Below are 20,451 nucleotides of genomic sequence, written 5' to 3'. Positions count from 1 at the left end.
AAAGGAACAGAAATATGCAGTTATTACTGACTTCCTAAAGAGTCAAGCAGGACACAGATCATTCTGATAGGTGCCCCCTTCATATAGACACCAGAAGCCATTTCAGCCTGTATTACGTCTGATTGACTGACCTTAATCTACTTCCATAGGGAGTATCCACAGTGGAACGAGATATAATGGGAATTGCTCTGTAGATCCATATGGAAATGTGACATGATGGGTAAAGTACAGTGGTCTATAGCAGAGGTCTCCAACCTGCGGACCTCCAGATGTTGCAAAACTACAACTCCCAGCATGCCCGGACAGCCAACGGCTGTCCAGGCATGCTGGGAGTTGTAGTTTTGCAACATCTGGAGGTCCGCAGGTTGAAGACCACTGGTCTATAGTAATGGGAATGGTAACATGTTCATGAAAAACAATGTGCCTCTCCAGGTTGTCAGGACATGCTGGGACCTGTAGTCTCACAATAGCTGGAGACTGCTGCTATTAAGGATTACACAACAAAGGCTTATATAAAACATTCGCCACATCACATTATATAGATATAATATATATTTGCACATATAATTTTATAAAAAGTCTTAAAATTTTCATGGAGGTGTTGAAAGAAAAGTAACACTGTTAGACGGTGACATCACATCTGCTCGAGGAGTGCTGGAGTATTTGGTAGCTTCAGGAAGTTTTGGCCAGTAGGGGGAGACAATAACCCTCCTCCCCCCCAAACCTGATACAAACCCCATTGAAATGTTCCATAGAGGCCGATTCCGCTCTCTCCACAAATGGGCAAAGTATCAGTTTTACATGGGGGGTGGGGGCTTTATCATTTCCACACTGTAAACAGACGCCCCCTCCCTCTTTGCATGATGTTGGCAATCATATCATGTGTAATATAATGTATATGCATTAAAAGCAGGAGAATTTATCCCACCCTCCCCAAATGTCCACCACACTGGAATGAACCTAACACCCCCTTCCCCTCCCCCGCATTCAGAAATGTAAAATCAAACCTCTCAGGAATCCCCAATAATTGAATAAAATCGTACCTCCCCCTTTAAATAACTCTCTGACATTGCAGACACTGTACAAGGAGGGGGTGCCGGGGCAGTTCATCATCTACATTCCTTCCAGTATTAAAAATGCAAAGGCCGGAGCTCATAAAACACATTAACCCTCCCCTTTCCCAAGCTCCATTGCTTAGCCCTTCCCGTCAAGAAAGGCATCAATATATGAAATATTGGGACTCTTGTCCTCTCAGGACCCCCCTGGGGAGTTCAGTAGTATTTACGTCCTGAGGTAAGCTCCCCCCATACAGTACCTAAAACCCTTATGTCTTCCTGCACAATCTACAGTGAGCAGAGGGGGGGAGGGAGGTCGGGAGAGGTGTGAGGTGAAGGCGGCATTCATATCTCTCCAAGCTGTGGGAGCGGAGGCTCCATGTCACTCCGTACTCTGAGGCAAGATGGCGCTGGTAAAGTGACTGGAGGAAGTCTGCCCCTCTAACATCCTCTTCTTGCTCCCAACAGCTTGTATAAAATGTTGTCTCTGCAGCCCCTGGAGCGCTTGGGACCTACGACTCCGAACTGGAGCGTGAAATGTTCTGCAGTAGGGATTTGTAAATGCCCGAGTTGAGGAATCGTGGATAGGAGTCTCTGTGCATCAGGGTGTAAATCTGCAACTGAGCGTCATCAAACGTGTGAGTGGAGGGCTCCTGCATCCGTCTGTTTATCACCTCCCTGACCCGAGAATCCAGGCTGACCTGCAGGGGATGACAGACACCAAGTCAGCTCAACACAATACACAAGGACACAGACAGCAGTATTATAGTAGTTATATTATTGTACATAGGAGGCAGTATTATAGTAGTTATATTATTGTACATAGAGGACAGTATTATAGTATTTATTTTCTTGTACATAGGGGGCAGTATTATAGTGGTTATATTCTTGTACATAGAGGACAGTATTATAGTAGTTATATTCTTGTACATAGGGGGCAGTATTATAGTGGTTATATTCTTGTACATAGAGGACAGTATTATAGTAGTTATATTCTTGTACATAGGGGCAGTATTATAGTAGTTATATTCTTGTACATAGGAGACAGTATTATAGTAGTTATATTCTTGTACATAGGGGCAGTATTATAGTAGTTATATTCTTGTACATAGAGGACAGTATTATAGTAGTTATATTCTTGTATATAGGAGCAGTATTATAGCAGTAATATTCTTGCACATAGGAGGCAGTATTATAGTAGTTATATTCTTGTACATAGGAGACAGTATTATAGTACTTATATTCTTGTACATAGAGGACAGTATTATAGTAGTTATATTCTTGTACATAGGGGCAGTATTATAGTAGTTATATTCTTGTACATAGAGGACAGTATTATAGTAGTTATATTCTTGCACATAGGGGACAGTATTATAGTAGTCATATTCTTGTACATGGCAAGCAGTATTATAGTAGTTATATTCTTGTACATAGGGGACAGTATTATAGTAGTTATATTCTTGTACATAGAAGCAGTATTATAGTAGTTATATTCTTGTAAATAGGGGACAGTATTATAGTAGTTATATTCTTGTACATAGGAGCAGTATTATAGTAGTTATATTCTTGTACATAGGAGCAGTATTAGTTATATTCTTGTACATAGAAGCAGTATTATAGTAGTTATATTCTTGTAAATAGGGGACAGTATTATAGTAGTTATATTCTTGTACATGGGGAGCAGTATTATAGTAGTTATATTATTGTACATAGGGGACAGTATTATAGTAGTTATATTGGCAGAAGAAACAGAGAGAGACCACACCACTGTATCACTAGTATTCCCAGGTATGGATCACAGGATAGGAATGGTGGTGATAGTACGTGGGTGATAGGGGGGGCAAAATGAAGCGTGAAAGCGCTCCCGCAGCAGCGTTCTTCCCCATCCCTCTCCACCACGGGCCAGCGGTTTTCTTTGATGTTGATGTCTGAATAAAAGGATTATTCTACATAACGGCGAGTGCTGAAGCATTATTTTATACAGACCTGCATTATAGTAGTTCTATTCTTGTACATAGGAGGCAGTATTATAGTAGTTCTATTCTTGTACATAGGAGGCAGTATTATAGTAGTTATATTCTTGCACATAGGAGTACAGTATTATAGTAGTTATATTCTTGTACATAGGTGGCAGTATTATAGTAGTTATGCAAATAGCGTAGAGATTGAAAACTTCAGCACTCACCTGTTAAAATTCCAAATCTTTATTTCATATCATCATAAAAACGGCTGGCAGTTGCAATTTTAACAGGTGAGTGCTGAAGTTTTCAATCTCTACGCTATTTGCATACTGGACATTGTTATTTTCACTTGCATCCCTGTATTCCCTACTACTACTACCCCCATCAGAACTTGTGCCATTCTTACATATTGGGGGAAGCAGTGCGGTCTCCCTTGTTCCTCTAGTACCTACATTATAGCAGTTATATTCTTGTACATAGAGGACAGTATTATAATAGTTATATTCTTGTACTTAAGGGGCAGTATTATAGTAGTTATATTCTTGTACATAGGAGGCAGTATTATAGTAGTTATATTCTTGTACATAGAGGCAGTATTATAATAGTTATATTCTTGTACATAGAGGGCAGTATTAGAATAGTTTAATTCTTGTACTTAAGGGGCAGTATTATAGTAGTTATATTCTTATACATAGAGGCAGTATTATAATAGTTATATTCTTGTACATAGGGGGCAGTATTATAATAGTTAGATTCTTGTACATAGAGGGCAGTATTAGAATAGTTAAATTCTTGTACTTAAGGGGCAGTATTACAATAACTACACAACTGTTTTCTAACTTTGAAATTATTTTCTTCTGTCAACCCCACACAATTTTCCTTTACATAAAGTATTTATTTCTAAGTCGATGTTGAATGACAAATCCCAATGAGAAAAGGTGCAGGTCACCATGGTTGATCCATCCAGAGAATTATCTGCAGTTAGCTAAATGGCCACAAGAGGGAGGCAAAGACTGTTAAGTGATTTCACTGATCCATTTGACTGTAGCTCACCCAAGGACGAGCTGTTCCTTTTTACGGGTCGATGTTTTCTAGGCTTTATAATGATTATAAATGCAAGTAACCAACAGTTCAATGTGGAACATTGAAAACAAAATTCCGTACAGATGTGTCCCAAGCCCATGCTTTCGTTTCACTTACTCAAGCATACACTCACTTGAAGACACGGTGTACTGCATCGTAAATTTGAATGCAAAATCCATATTCAGATATACTACAGAATTTATACCCTTACAAACTTTAACATTTCCACATTGTTCTTACACTTCACAATCTGGAAACATGTGGATAATAAGAATGAAGCTGTTTTTGGCTGCAAAAAATGGACAATTGCTTATATATTGTTCCCTTGCAATGCTTTTCATGTCACATTCACAGCTGCATTCAAAACTCCACTGGCTGCCAATTGAACTCTGCCAGTCTTTATAGCAGGAATGCAGCTTTGGTAGTGATTGGAGCACAAGTCAAAAATAAAAGTCAGGATTATTATAAGATGAATCTTGCTTTTTGTTGTTACCTCTTTTGGAGACAGGATGGAGACATAATCCTCGTAGATCATGCGCGCCTTCTCCTCAATGTTGTGCTTGCTGTTGTCTTTTTTCAGCTCCTCACATGCCAGCCAAAACAGCATATTCTCCTCGCTGTACTCCGTGCGGAGAAACTCCCGAAACACGTTGCGACCGGCTGGATTCTTCATCAGCTTCTCGAATGAATGAGACCAGCTGTAGATCTCTTCTGAAGATGGTTTTGAGCTATATGGACAGAGGAAATACCGGCGGAAAATGTTATTAGTATCCACCTTCCCCTAAAATAACCCTACAGGTTCATGCTCTAGCATATTGATCTTTACACTATGAATATGCAGCCTCCATTCCTTTCCTTGCTCACCATAAAATCAGTACAGCTCCTTCCACCATAAGGGTCTATTCACATGGCAGAATTTCCGCTTGTGGAATTCTGCCTCCAATTAAAGCCCACAGACTTCTATGGGATTCCGCACTCCCATTCACACGTCTGAATTTACGCAAGCGGAAGTCTATGGGCTTGAATTTGAGGCGGAATTCCGCAAGCAGAAATTTAGAGGTGTGAATGGAATCCCATAGAAGTCTATGGGCTTTAATTTGAGGTGGAATTCCGCAAGCGGAAATTCATAGGTGTGAATGGAAGTGAGGAATACCATAGAAGTCTATGGGCTTTAATTGGAGGTGGAATTCCGCAAGCAGAAATTCAGAGGTGTGAATGGAATCACATAGAAGTCTATGGGCTTTAATTTGAGGTGGAATTCTACAAGCGGAAATTCAGAAGTGTGAATGGAAGTGCGGAATCCCATAGAAATCTATGGGCTTTAATTTAGGGTGGAATTTCGCAAGCGGAAATTGAGAGGTGTGAATGGAACCCCATAGAAGTCTATGGGCTTTAATTTAAGGCGGAATTCCACAAGCGGAAATTTAGAAGTGTGAATGGAAGTGCGCAATCCCATAGAAGTCCGCAAGCGGAAATTCTGCTTTTTGAATAGACCCTAAGACTATTAGTCTGACCTTTCCAGTGTCACACTTACCACACCTCGCAGTGAGGTACAGCCTCCAGCTTGGTGTCTCGTGATAATCTCCGGCGTCTGTTCCGATCTTCATTCCTGAAAAATAAAAATTAATGTATAAATAATTGTATTTTGGATCTTTGAGGCTTGACATGACCCAGTAACAAAGGATATAAAGGGTTTATCTGCTGGACAGGTTAGTAGGGTCTGACCCAAGTGAATAATGCTACCAGAATAATGCATACTAACAGTATGGCGATGCAAGGACAATCAAAAATAAACATTACAGACAGTATCAAGGATAAGAAAAGAGGAGAAATGACACTCACCAGGAACAGCTGCAGCAGCAACACCAGCACAGGCAGCAGGGATTGGACTGGTGGTTCCGGGTGGGCTGCTTCCTGTCATATCGTGACATGGGAGACTCACTGGGGTCAGGCCCTGTGTACTGAGGGTGAGACATCAACATTAGCTTGAGGACCCCTACATTAGTCGGCACCCCAAGTGTCATCCTGTACACATGTCTACGTGTCATCATCCTGTACCCCAAGTGTCAGTGTCATCATCCTGTACCCCAAGTGTCATCCTGTACACATGTCTACGTGTCATCATTCTGTACCGCAAGTGTCAGTGTCATCATCCTGTACCCCAGGTGTCATTATCCTGTACCCCAAGTGTCAGTGTCATTATCCTGTACCCCAAGTGTCATTATCCTGTACCCCAAGTGTCATTATCCTGTACCCCAAGTGTCAGTGTTATTTATCCTGTACCCAAGTATCAGTGTCATTATCCTGTACCTCAAGTGTCAGTGTCATTATCATGTACCCCAAGTGCAAGTGTTATTATCCTGTACCCCAAGTGTCAGTGTCATTATCCTGTCCTCCAAGTGTCAGTGTTATTTATCCTGTACCCCAAGTATCAGTGTCATTATCCTGTCCCCCAAGTGTCAGTGTTATTTATCCTGTACCCCAAGTATCAGTGTCATTATCCTGTACCCCAAGTGTCAGTGTCATTATCCTGTCCCCCAAGTGTCAGTGAGTCCTTATCCTGTACCCCAAGTGTCAGTGTCATTATCCTGTCCCCCAAGTGTCAGTGTTATTTATCCTGTCCCCCAAGTGTCAGTGTCATTATCATGTACCCCAAGTGTCAGTGTCATTATCATGTACCCCAAGTGTCAGTGTCATTATCCTGTACCCCAAGTGCAAGTGTTATTATCCTGTACTCCAACCCCAAGTGTCATTATCCTGTCTCCCAAGTGTCAGTGTTATTTATCCTGTACCCCAAGTATCAGTGTCATTATCACGTACCCCAAGTGCAAGTGTTATTATCCTGTACTCCAAGTGTCATTATCATGTACCCCAAGTGTCATTATCCTGTACCCCAAGTGTCAGTGTGTCCTTATCCTGTACCCCAAGTGTCAGTGTCATTATCCTGTACCCCAAGTGTCAGTGTCATCATCCTGTACCCCAAGTGTCATCATCCTGTACCCCAAGTGTCAGTGTCATAGTCTTATACCCAAAGTGTCAGTGTCATTATCACGAGGGAGTGGAAAATTTTAAACATTATCTACATACATTATGTCTTTGTTCCTCTAAAGCAGCTGTGAAACTCCAGCTCTTAGCATTTTCTGCCATCAATGCTGGATACACACATTATAATGTATCTAATGTGTGTGTTGACACATGTATACTGGTGCTAAAGAGTAACATTCAGGGACCCGATGGCCCAATACAAGCTCTGCTACTTAAACTTTTCTAAGACAATAACCACAGACGAGGAGGATTCTGGACAATGACACAAGGTTCCTGGAAATCCTGACAAGTCCCTTGATATTGTGCACAATACACCTTTGTCTCCACATGTTTTTCATTCACGGAAAATATGAAGTCGCCTCCATTTCACTCCAGAATTTTATGCCAAATTGTGTGACAACTTTCCAACCAGAGGTCCAAAAATGTCATGTTTTCAGGTTTACATCATCCAGACCTCAGGGTCAGTCACACAGTTAACTGTTCTATAGAGTGCAGGATCTTGCAGGTTTCTGGCAGCAGCTTTCTACCCTGAGCTTATTCGGAATACATGCACGCTCACTTGACTGAGCATGCAAGTGTTTGGGGTGAAGGGGTCATGAGGAAAAGCCATTGGCCTAATAAGCATTTGGCTGACTTCTATCTGAAGGGTTAAAAGAGGCACTGTCATTATGAAAAACTTTTTATATTTTGTAGTACTACTGATAAGATGACTTTTTTTAAATTTTACATTTATTTAAAAAAAATATGACTAAAAAATAAAAAAAGAAAACAGCCACCACTAGGTGTCATCCATCTTTATGCAGACAGACTACTCTGTATTTTGCAGCATACTGGATACCAGCAGTAAAGTGTGTTGGTATCCAGTATAGGAGATCACCATTGCACCACTACAGCCTTCAGATGTTCCTAAACTACAACTCCCATGATGCGAGTTGTAGTTTTACAACAGCTGGGGATACAATCTTTTTAAAACTCTGTTTTAGAGCTGTGTATTATCCAGCTGTGTGCATCCAGCTTTTGCAAAACTACAGGCAAAGGGTGTGTGTGCATGCTGGGAGTTGTAGTTTTGCAACAGCTAAAGGCAACACTGCTCTAACACAGTACTTTACAAACATTGCAGCTACAGCTATTGCAATGCAAAAGTACAACTCTCACCATGCTTGAACAGCCAAAGCTTTCTCTGACTCCTGAATGACAAAGAAGCTGATCAGACATTCAGGCGTCTGTGAAAGCTGAATGACAGCTGAATGAGAGCTATGTTTATTAGCATCCAGCTTTACCAGGAACAGATAGAAAATGTATGCATAAAAACTACTGTGCAGTGATTTGCAGACTGCCATGCTGCTCTCAGAGCAGATGAGTCACCACAGTGAGGGAGAGAGATGGACATGCCCCCTCCAGAAGGCAAGAACACAAAGCAAATGAGCAACATATAAATGCTATTTGTTGGGGATATATAGGTCTTAGACACATAAAAATTAGGTACTGAGTAACATATCACTGAGCGGCTATAGACCAGACTCTAACCTGCAAAAGAACTGGGGAAAAACTATTGCTATTCAACTAGATGCCAGACTATCGGGTTATTGCATCTATGAGATGCAATAACCTGATGACAAGGACTGAATGACCCACTCTAGGCAAGAGACAGGCAATCCTAATACACATATTTCAGCAGCCATGACATCTTAACCGGTTGCCATCTAAGGACGAGCCGGCTCGTCCGGAGCCGGCAACAGTTGTATGACGCGAGCTCCCGCCTCGAGCCCGCGTCATACCGGCCGGCCCCCAGCTGATTCCTATAGCTGGGGGCCAGCGTTAATAGCAGATATGCGGCGATTAACCCTTTAGATAGCCGCTGTCAAAGTTGACAGCGGTGTTAAAGGGACATTTAAACTATCCCTGGTGGTCCAGTGGGGTGGATCCCCCCCCCCCCCGCAGCGCTATCGCAGGGCAGCGATCCACTTCTGAGGTAGCCGGAGGGCTTACCTCTGCTCCTATGCCGGCTGCTGCGCTGTGAATGATAAAGCCTGGCAGGACCAGGCTTTATCAATCGAGCACAGAGCAAACAAATCAATGTGGTTCTATGAAACCACATTGATCTGTATGATGAATCTAATGATTCCTCCTATGAGTCCCCTTTTAGGGGCCCTAAAAGTGTAAAAAAAAAAAAAAAGTTGAACAAAAAGTAAAAAAAAAAAAATTAAAAACACCCATTAACCCCTTCCTTATTAAAAGTTTAAATCACCCCCCTTTTCCCAAATTCCATATAAAACATATGTAACCATAATAAAAATAAACATATGTGGTATTGCCGCGTGCGTAAATGTCCGAACTACAAAAATATATTGTTAATTAAACCGCACGGTCAATGGCGTATGTGCAAAAAAATTCCAAAGCCCAAAATAGCGTATTTTTGGTCACTCTTTATACCAAGAAAACATTAATAAAAAGCTATCAAAAAGTCAGATCAATAAAATGGTACAGATAAAAACTTCAGATCACTGTGCAAAAAATGAGCCCTCACACCGCCCCGAACACGTAAAAATAAAAAAGTTATAGGGGTCAGAAGATGATAATTTTAAACGTATTGATTTTCCTGCATGTAGTTATGATTTTTTCCAGAAGTGCGACAAAATCAAACCTATATAAGTAGGGTATCCTTTGAACCTACAAAATGAAGTTGTAATTTTTACCAAAAAATTTACTGTGTAGAAACGGAAGCACCCAAAAGTTACAAAATTGTGTTTTTTCTTCAATTTTGTCACACAATTATTATTTTTTTTTTTGTTTCGCAGTTTTTTGGGTAAAATGACTGATGTAATTACAAAGTAGAATTGGTGGCACAAAAAATAAGCCATCATATGGATTTTTAGGTGCAAAACTGAATGGGTTATGATTTTTAAAATTAAAGGAGGAAAAAACGAAAGTGCAAAAACGGAAAAACGCTTGGTCCTTAAGGGGTTAATACAGATATTTAAAGGGGTACTCCATGGAAAAATTTTTTTTTTTTTTTTTTTAAATGAACTGGTGCCACAAAGTAAGGCTGGGTCCACACTACGTTTTATCCCATACGGGAGCGCATACGGCAGGAGGGAGCTAAAACCTTGCGCTCCCGTATGTGACCGTATGCGCTCCCGTATGCCATTCACTTCAATGAGCCGACCGGAGTGAAACGTTCGGTCCGGTCGGCTCATTTTTGCGCCGTATGCGCTTTTACAACCGGACCTAAAACCGTGGTTGACCACGGTTTTAGGTCCGGTTGTAAAAGCGCATACGGCGCAAAAATGAGCCGACCGGACCGAACGTTTCACTCCGGTCGGCTCATTGAAGTGAATGACATACGGGAGCGCATACGGTCACATACGGGAGCGCGAGGTTTTAGCTCCCTCCTGCCATATGCGCTCCCGTATGGGACAAAACGTAGTGTGGACCCAGCCTTAAACAGATTTGTAAATGACTTCTATTAAAAAAATCTTAATCCTCTCAGTACTTTTTAGCAGCTGTTTGCTACAGAGGAAAATCTTAATTTTTTTTTTATTTCCTTTTTGTGTTGTCCACAGTGCTCTCTGCTGACACCTGATGCCCGTATCAAGAACTGTCCAGAGCAGGAGAAAATCCCCATAGCAAACTTATACTGCTCTGGAAAGTTCCTGACACGGACAAAGGTGTCAGCAGAGAGCACTGTGGACAACACTAAAAAAGAAATTCAAAAAGTAAAGAATTTCCTCTGTAGCATACAGCTGCTAAAAAGTACTAAAAGGATTAAGATTTTTTTAAAGAAGTAATTTACAAATCTGTTTAACTTTCTGGCACCAGTTCATAAAAAAAAAAAAAAAAAAAAAAAAGGTTTTCTACCGGAGTACCCCTTTAAGTTTTGAAGAATTGATGCTACCTTCAGTGGTTTAGTTTGTTCCTGGCCGGCAGACCACAAAGAGCAGCTCTTGGCTCATCATCATCCTCCTCACCAGTCCCATCAGAATATAGAGCACCACATAGATAGTATTATCCCCATTTTACAGTTTACATGCTACCATTAGGCACAATGATCCATGGTTTGGCACCCCGATGCTATGCAGGCAATACCAGACTATACCTGTCCTTTAGGCCTGGAGTCAAAGCCCCATCTCCAACAATAAATACTTCAACAACAACAAGAATGGACAAATATCAGCTGGCTAACACTAAACCAAGACAAAGGCCCTCATTTACTATTCTAAACCCGACCTCTTTTGTCGGTTTTTTTTGGCGCATCTTTGTCTGTGCCATGTCGCAGATATCATGCGCCAGTCTGCGACACTATGCGACATTTTTTCCCGACGGACCCGATGTGGATTCTCCCAAACCCGAAAAAGGGGCGTAACCCGACATTTCTGAGCTTTCCCACGTATTTATTAAGGTTTCCAACCCGAATTTGTTGAATTGTTGTGGATTTTTTCCCGACAGCTCAGAGGAGTTGGAAACCAAAACCTACAAAACGCACGTGCGACAAACAAGATGCGACAATAATAATAAATACCAGGGGGAAAAAGCAGTCGGGTAAGAAAGCAACATAGACTTACAACCCGATTTTCTTAGTAAATGAGGGCCAAAGTCTAAGTTCCCTTTGTCGAAGCCCAATGGTAACTGGAACATTCAACACCTCTATCCCTGAGATACGCAACCCTTCCGAGCTCAGATAATGTAAACAGTTTAGGTGTAGTTATTAGTGGGGGAACGGTCTCTCAGCTATGGAATGGACCATATTCAGGAAGTCCCATGGAACACGAATCTGGGCAGGTCTCCCATGGCCAAAAAGTGACCGGGATATCGCCCGTGGAACATAATTATGCCCATCCCTATGGGATCTCCTGACCTGGGATAAGCAGCTGCCTCAGTGTTGCAAAACTAAAACTCTTAGCATGCCCGGACAGCCAACGGCTGTCCGGGCATGCTAGGAGTTGTAGTTTTGTAACATCCGGAGGTCGGCAGGTTGGAGACCACTGCTCTACAGGGTTGCCCACGGCCTTACCTTAGATCCACAATATATGCACCGTGTACTCATCCTTCTCATAAGCCAACGGCAACTTCTAAATGGAAACTTCTGTCCCGTCACACAGGCATCAGCTATTTTATCTTGTATGAAAATGTCAGATTAATCTATGCAAATCACCCAAACGTTACTGATAAGGGGACACAGCTAGTTATTGTGCAGGGGTACCTCTCCGCTCTGGGGCTGCTGATAACGTAACAGATGATATAAAAAACCCAATAACTTCATCCAGGGATCAGTCGTAACACTATAACCACTGACAGGTGAAGGAATGACATGGCCTATCTGGTGACAATGGCGTCTGTCAGGGATGATATATATATATATATAAGGCAGCAGGTGACCAGTCGGTTCTTAAATTTGATGGTTGGAGGCAGGAAAAATGGGCAAGTGTGAGGGTCTGAGCGACTATGACAGGGAAGTTTGTGATGTGTTGAGGACTGTGTAAGAGCGTCTTCAGAACAACCAGTCTCGTGGACCGGAAATAGGGTCATGGGCGCCTATGGCTCGTTGATGATAGTGGAAGTTAAAGAGTACCTGTCATAATCTTCTTAAATTTTATAATCCTCCCAGTTCACTGCCCCATCATGATAACCCCCCCCCCCCCTGCCTTTATTTTTTATTATTTTTTTAGTTTTCTACCTTGATGTTGCTCTGTATTTTCGTCTCAGTCTCTTTCAGATTCACAGACTGGGAAGGGGGCGTTCCCCAGCAGGCGTGATATCATCTGAAGCCATACAGGGGAGAACTTCCTCCCTAACTCTGCTACACAGCCCAGAGCAGTTTAGTGTGAGATGAGCTATGATTGGCAAAGGCTGCACACACACCCCTCAGCACTCCAGACTGCATTTCCCGATTTTGGACTTCAGCCAGCCCAACAGGAGTCCAAAGTCTGTGCAAGAGATATGGGGAAATATGCTCTGGACAAGTAGGGAGACACCTAGTGGCAGCTTTTTTAAACAAAAATAAAACATAGAAAACTTCATTTTTTTTTTAACAAAGTACATTAGAAAGATTTTTTTATTTACCATAAGGAGTGCAAGAGCAAAAATTTGTTTTAATAAGAGTACCCATTTAAGGCTAGCCTGTCTGGTCCAACCCCACAAAAGAGCTGCTGTAGAGTAAACTGCTGAAAACGTTTATGTTACCTATGATAGAAAGATATCAGATCACACAGGATATCTCCGCTTCCTGTGTATAGGGCTTTGTAGCCACAGATCAGACAGGGAGCACACCAGCAAAAGTATCTACAATAAGCATGTGAGCATCAGAACTGGACCATAGAGCAATGGATGGAAGAAGCGGTCTGATAGATCATGTTTTACATCATGTGGGTGGCCGGGTGAATGTGTGCCACCTACCTGGAGAAGAGATGGCACCAGGATGCCCTATCAGAAGACAAGCTGGCAGGTACAACATGTTGGGCAATGCTCTGCTGGAAACCTTGGATCTTGGCATCATGTGTTGGTTACTGTGACATGTACCAAACCATTGCATAGAACAAGTCCCCCCTTCATGGCAGTGGGATCCCCTAATGGCTGTGGCAACTTTCAGCAGGATAATGCCCCAACCACACTGAAAAACATGGTTAAAAATGAGGAACAAGACAAAAAGATCCAGGTGGTGACTTGGCCTCTAAATTCCCGAGGTCTCAGTCTGATCCATCACCACATGTGCTTGAAAAACAAGTCTGATCCATAGAGATTGCCCCTCACAACTTACAGGATCCTGGCGCAGATACCACCGGACCAATCACAGGTCAATGGAGTCCAGATGGGTAAGAGCATGAGAGGGATAGACACTATGTTAGGCATGTGGCTTTAATGTTATGGCTGATTTGTGTCTATGGCCATTTGTTGGAAACCGATGTGACAGGCAAGAGACCTTAGTTGTCTCCCCCTTTAAATCTAGCCCACCCCTATAGCTAGTCACAGTCACGCTGCCAATCCCAAATAGTGAACTTGCATCTTTGAGATCACAGACAGCTGATGGGAAGAGGAACTTACACTTACAAAGCTTCCTCTTACATGAAAAAGCACCAGAACAAATGGTGACCAGATGAGGCCGAGAACTGGACCCTGCTCAGGACCGGATATATCGGTGATCATATGGGTCTCCCAGGGTTCAAAAAAGGGGCACAAGGGATGGGTTTGTCATGTCAAGTTTGTCAAGTCCAACAGAACCGAGTGTAACAACTCTAGAAGAGCTGAGTTTGTTGTTTAGCAGAAATCCTACTAATATAATGTGTAATATCTGTAATCTTCATCTTACCTCGATGGCTTCACAATTACAATGAACAAACTTTACAGCCTGAGAATAAAATCGCAAATTCAGCACTACTACATCTGCGCAGATACAAACACACTACAAATCTTATCATATGTCAAACACAGGAATATGACAGCTCAAGTCAATAAGAGGAAGCCCTGAATAACCCAACGCCCACAACTTCCCCCAACTTTCCATCCCTCGCTGTAGAAGCACGAACCGCAACGCAGCCCTGAATCACAATGTCCTCTGTGAGACCAGACACAGCGCAGGCGCGGTACTTCATCTGCAACAACCTGATATTCCATCAGTGCAATACTGTATAGAACTAGAACGGATCTGATCTGGTCGAAGGGTGCAGAGCTGAGTGTGTCGGTTGTAGCAGGGTGCAGAGCTGAGTGTGTCAGTTGTAGCAGGGCGCAGTGCTGAGTGTGTCGGTTGTAGCAGGGTGTAGAGCTGAGTGTGTCAGTTGTAGCAGGGTGCAGAGCTGAGTGTGTCAGTTGTAGCAGGGTGCAGAGCTGAGTGTGTCAGTTGTAGCAGGGTGCAGAGCTGAGTTTGTCAGTTGTAGCAGGGTGCAGAGCTGAGTTTGTCAGTTGTAGCAGGGTGCAGAGCTGAGTGTGTCAGTTGTAGCAGGGTGCAGAGCTGAGTTTGTCAGTTGTAGCAGGGTGCAGAGCTGAGTTTGTCAGTTGTAGCAGGGTGCAGAGCTGAGTTTGTCAGTTGTAGCAGGGTGCAGAGCTGAGTTTGTCAGTTGTAGCAGGGTGCAGAGCTGAGTTTGTCGGTTGTAGCAGGGTGTAGAGCCGAGTTTGTCAGTTGTAGCAGGGTGCAGAGCTGAGTGTGTCGGTTGTAGCAGGGTGTAGAGCTGAGTTTGTCAGTTGTAGCAGGGTGCAGAGCTGAGTGTGTCAGTTGTAGCAGGGTGCAGAGCTGAGTTTGTCAGTTGTAGCAGGGTGTAGAGCCGAGTTTGTCAGTTGTAGCAGGGTGCAGAGCTGAGTTTGTCAGTTGTAGCAGGGTGCAGAGCTGAGTCTGTCGGTTGTAGCAGGGTGCAGAGCTGAGTTTGTCAGTTGTAGCAGGGTGCAGAGCTGAGTTTGTCAGTTGTAGCAGGGTGCAGAGCTGAGTTTGTCAGTTGTAGCAGGGTGCAGAGCTGAGTTTGTCGGTTGTAGCAGGGTGCAGAGCTGAGTGTGTCAGTTGTAGCAGGGTGCAGAGCTGAGTTTGTCGGTTGTAGCAGGGTGTAGAGCTGAGTTTGTCAGTTGTTGCAGAGCTGAGTTTGTCGGTTGTAGCAGGGTGCAGAGCTGAGTTTGTCAGTTGTAGCAGGGTGCAGAGCTGAGTTTGTCGGTTGTAGCAGGGTGCAGAGCTGAGTTTGTCAGTTGTAGCAGGGTGCAGAGCTGAGTTTGTCAGTTGTAGCAGGGTGCAGAGCTGAGTTTGTCAGTTGTAGCAGAGCTGAGTTTGTCAGTTGTAGCAGGGTTCAGAGCTGAGTTTGTCAGTTGTAGCAGAGCTGAGTTTGTCAGTTGTAGCAGGGTGCAGAGCTGAGTTTGTCAGTTGTTGATGGGTTCCCTCCCCAGTTTATCTGATGTTACTAAACTAGAAGATCAAACAGTGCAGAATTTGTTACACATTTGGCAGGTGCAGCAGAGCTGAAGCTGTCACTTGGCACATTGTGCTATTTTAGGATAACACACACAGTCAATCTACTGCAACACTAAGCTTAGAAAGATATTTCCGTGAACAAAAATGCTTCCCTTAGTAAAGATGCCACAGAATTGTTTCACATTTAGCCCAACTTATTTCTATATCTCAATGAGTTTTCTGAAATTAGGTTTGTGAATTATTCCGATGCAATACAACGCAATACCGAGGAACTTACCGACAAACTCAGTGCTACACCTGTATGTAACCTTAAGATAAAGCTGTACACATTGCACTGTGGTTGCCAGTGAAAACCATACAAATTCAGTAAAAACGCTTGCAGATCCCCAGCCCCTCCACTTGGTTCTTGGCCGCTGGCACATTCGTGGTCCCCTAACCCACGCACTGTGGTCCTCACCCACCTTGCATCCCATGGATTGTTCTCCCAGTGGGTGCATCTGTTGCTCCCGTTCTCCAATGCCCATTGAGTAGAACAGACCGACCACTGCCAGCCACAGCTCTCACCCCCGGCTCAGGGACAGGAGAGAATAGGAACACTAGGGGTGTGGGAGAGAAGCGATTATGACATCCTGTGGTGAGAATGCAACTTCCTGACAACTAAACTTCCGCTGCAGAGCAAAACCAGATTTGCACAAAAACACATGGTGGACTGTCCTATCACAAGGGTGCAGTTGCTGGTACTGGCCACTAGAGACTGCTGGAGAGCTCTATAAGGGTATGTGCATGGACTGCAATGTTCACCCACCATTCACTCCATAAAATGCATGTGTTGACCCCACTCTCTAATGCTATTAACTAGATCAGAAAGACCACCAAGAGCAGTTTTGCTCAAATATAAATGACGGACTGGCCCATCACTAGGATTCAATAGCTGGTGCTGGCCACCAGAGACTGCTGGAGTTCTCTATAAGGCGGCATGGACCATGATGTTCACCCACCTCTCCTCTCATGGACGGTTCTCCCAGTGGGAGCATCTGTTGGCCCCATTCTCCAATGCCCATTGAGTAGACCAGATAGATCACCAAAACCAATTCTGCACAAAAACACACAGGTGTAGTAGCTGATGCCGGCCACTAGGGACTGCGATAGAGTTCTATAAGGGTATGTAGTTCTGCCATGCCAGTGGTGACAACTTTCAGGGTGGGAAAATGAGAATAGATGCCTTTTTGGTGTCACCCACTCTTACAACACGCTTGAAAGACAAATCTGTCTAGGTAAGCAGCTATACATCTCCTGCAGGGAGACTCTAGGAAAGCTGAGTGACAATCCTAAGGAAGTAATCTACTTTTCTTGTATCTTAACACACTCCAAGCTTCGTATCGAAAACCGCATCAACACAACATATGTTAATCCCCCTTATGGCAGCTATATGTGATCACCCAGCTTTTCCAGAAGCAGATACAGGCTGAGAAGAATTACCTATGACAAAAGACAATACAGACATGTGTACAATGTAGCAGTCATACAGGTACAATACACCCATCCGACAGCTTCCTCTCAGTCACACTATGGACAATGCAGTTTCCTCCTTTTCTTTCACATTCTGTACAGTACAGACCCCGATTCAGCTGCGGATCAATTGCAAGCTCTTGAGAAAGTTCCTCTGCTTCTTCCTTTCCTGCGCAACACAAAATGACCGTTTCCTGTTCTGCTGAGACTTCTCGGGTTTGTTCAGTCCATTATTGTCCTGGTCTTCCTCCTTTACACATATAGGTGTATATATAACCCCCCTCCTATACAATGATGTAAGTAGACCCTGATACACTGACCCCCAATTGTTCATTGAGGCTTAAAGTGTACCAGTCATCAACAAAACCCTTTTATATAATGTAGAGAATACCATTATACACTGCTCACAAAAATAAAGGGAACACTAAGATAACACATCCTAGATCTGAATGAACTAATCGTATGAAATACTTTCGTCTTTACATAGATGAATGTGCTGACAACAAAATCACACAAAAATTATCAATGGAAATCAAATGTATCCACCCATGGAGGTCTGGATATAGAGTCGCACTCAAAATCAAAGTGGAAAACCACAATACAGGCTGATCCAACTTTATGTAATGTCCTTAAAACAAGTCACAATGAGGCTCAGTAGTGTGTGTGGCCTCCACGTGCTCGTATGACCTCCCTACAACTCCTGGGCATGCTCCTGATGAGGTGGTGGATGGTCTCCTGAGGGATGTCCTCCCAGACCTGGACTAAAGCATCCGCCAACTCCTGGACAATCTGTGGTGCAACGTGGCATTGGTGGATGGAGCTAGACATGATGTCCCAGATGTGCTCAATCCGATACAGGTCTGGGGAACGAGCGGGCCAGTCTATAGCATCAATGCCTTCCTCTTGCAGGAACAGCTGACACACTGCAGCCACATGAGGTCTAGAATTGCCTTGCATTAGGAGGAACCCAGGACCGACCGCACCAGCATATGGTCTCACAAGGGGTCTGAGGATCTCATCTCAGTACCTAATGGCAGTCAGGCTACCTCTGGCAAGCACATGGAGGGCTGTGCGGCCCCCCCAAAGAAATGCCACCCCACACCATTACTGACCAACCGCCAAACCAGTCATGCTGGAGGATGTTGCAGGCAGCAGAACGTTCTCCACGGCGTCTCCAGACTCTGTCCTATCTGTCACGTGCTCAGTGTGAAGCTGCTTTCATCTGTGAAGAGCACAGGGTGCCAGTGGCAAATTTGCCAATCTTGCTGTTCTCTGGCAAATGCCAAACATCCTGCACTGTGTTGGGCTGTAAGCACAACCCCCATTTGTGGCCTGCTGGAGGTCATTTTGAAGGGCTCTGGCAGTGCTCCTCCTTACACAAAGGCAGAGGTAGCAGTCCTGCTGCTGGGTTGTTGCCTTCCTACAACCTCCTCCATGTCTCCTGATGTACATGTCTCCTGGTAGCGCCTCCATGCTCTGAACACTACGCTGACAGACACAGCAAACCTTCTTGCCACAGCTCGCATTGATGTGCCATCCTGGATGAGCTGCACTACCTGAGCCACTTGTGTGGGTTGTAGACTCGGTCTCATGCTATCACTAGAGTGAAAGCACCGCCAGCATTCAAAATGACTAAAACATCAGCCAGGAAGCATAGGAACTGAGAAGGGGTCTGTAGTTACCACCTGCAGAACCACTCCTTTATTGGGGGTGTCTTGCTAAATGCCTATAATTTCCACCTGTTGTCTGTTCCATTTGCACAACAGCATGTGAAATTGATTGTCAATCAGTGTTGCTTCTTGAGTGGACAGTGTGATTTCACAGAAGTGTGACTGACTTGGAGTTAGATTGTGTTGTTTAAGTGTCCCCTTAATTTTTTTTGAGCAGTGTATGTATATTTGTAATATACATTGGTTAAAAATTGTGTATATTTTTGGGTGAAAAATAAAAAATGCTGACCCTGCAGCTATTGTCTGTGTGTCTCTATGATGAGTCCAAAAACAGGAAGTGAGGGTAGGACAAGCAGCGCTCTGTACAGACTCCTGGCCTGTCAATCATCCTGATATGTGAGCCAGGAACATGTTATAGAGCCTCAGTGCACACTGTCCTGCTTTTTCTTACTGCATAGAGCCCTGCTTGCCCACCCTCACTTCCTGTATTTGGACTCCTCATAGAGACACACAGGCAAGAGCTTCAGGAACAAAAATATACAGATTTTTTAACCAATGTATATTACAAATATATATATAATGGCATTATCTACGTTATATAAAAAGTTTTTGTTGATGACACTTACCACTTACTAAACCCAGTATTGTGCTGCAATCACCAGGACAGGTTTCTTTCTGATTAGAGAGTCTGAACAATCTCCTATCAAAGTTGACTGAAATGGGTGACACTGCATAACTATAACAGATCTGTGATTGACTGAAGGGGACTCATAGTACTTCGTATATATCGGACTATTCATGATTTAAAGCCAACTTAATAGAAGCCTCCAGGCAAAACAGATACTGTGTAATGCTTAGTGTAGGATCTTAGGGGGGTGGAGCATAATACAAAAACACCATGCTCTGCCCCCTAGGAGCCTGCACTGGGCCGAACACTATGTGTTTGTAAGTTTTGACTGGAGTACTTAATTAACATTTAATTTTACCAAAAAGTTCATCACAATTATTGGGGTACAAGAAGCTAAGATATGAGGAGCTGTTTACTAAGGTCATCACGCTACTGAGATGCTCCTGTGCGGGATGTTACATGAAAGGAACATGAAGCAGGTAAAATGAAGAACCGGTTTGGGAGGCGCTGTGCAGAATTTGAACGGAATAGAAGGACTCGAGCAGCACAGGACAACAAGAATTTTTATTTTGATAATGGGGACAACGCGTTTCGGCATTCACTAATGCCTTCCTCAGGT

General features: G+C 43.5%; 1 protein-coding gene across 7 annotated transcripts in view; it reads right to left on the bottom strand.

Annotated features, from left to right (window-relative positions):
* Positions 1-396: 396 nt before the first annotated feature.
* RGS19 (regulator of G protein signaling 19) overlaps positions 397-20,451 on the bottom strand; it is a 64,986-nt gene continuing 44,931 nt past the window's right edge. For 2 of the 7 annotated variants that reach the window (XM_056549379.1, XM_056549376.1), the window contains exons 2-5: positions 5,942-6,060; positions 5,634-5,708; positions 4,593-4,827; positions 399-1,756 (exon numbers count right to left, since the gene is read on the bottom strand). In XM_056549379.1, coding sequence (XP_056405354.1) covers positions 1,568-1,756; positions 4,593-4,827; positions 5,634-5,708; positions 5,942-6,030 — 588 coding nt within the window. In that variant the 5' untranslated portion in view covers positions 6,031-6,060 and the 3' untranslated portion in view covers positions 399-1,567. Of the gene's footprint in view, positions 1,757-4,592; positions 4,828-5,633; positions 5,709-5,941; positions 6,061-7,186; positions 7,320-11,912; positions 11,918-13,537; positions 13,977-14,740; positions 14,768-16,486; positions 16,635-20,451 lie in introns of those variants that run through there. The other 5 variants (XM_056549375.1, XM_056549374.1, XM_056549377.1 and 2 more) reach the window with 5 other exon arrangements.

The sequence above is a fragment of the Hyla sarda genome, chromosome 12, assembly GCF_029499605.1.
Source record: "Hyla sarda isolate aHylSar1 chromosome 12, aHylSar1.hap1, whole genome shotgun sequence".
In the NCBI taxonomy this organism is placed as follows: domain Eukaryota; kingdom Metazoa; phylum Chordata; class Amphibia; order Anura; family Hylidae; genus Hyla; species Hyla sarda.
The sequence above is the reverse complement of the archived record's forward strand: the minus strand, read 5'-3'. Positions and strand labels throughout refer to the sequence as shown.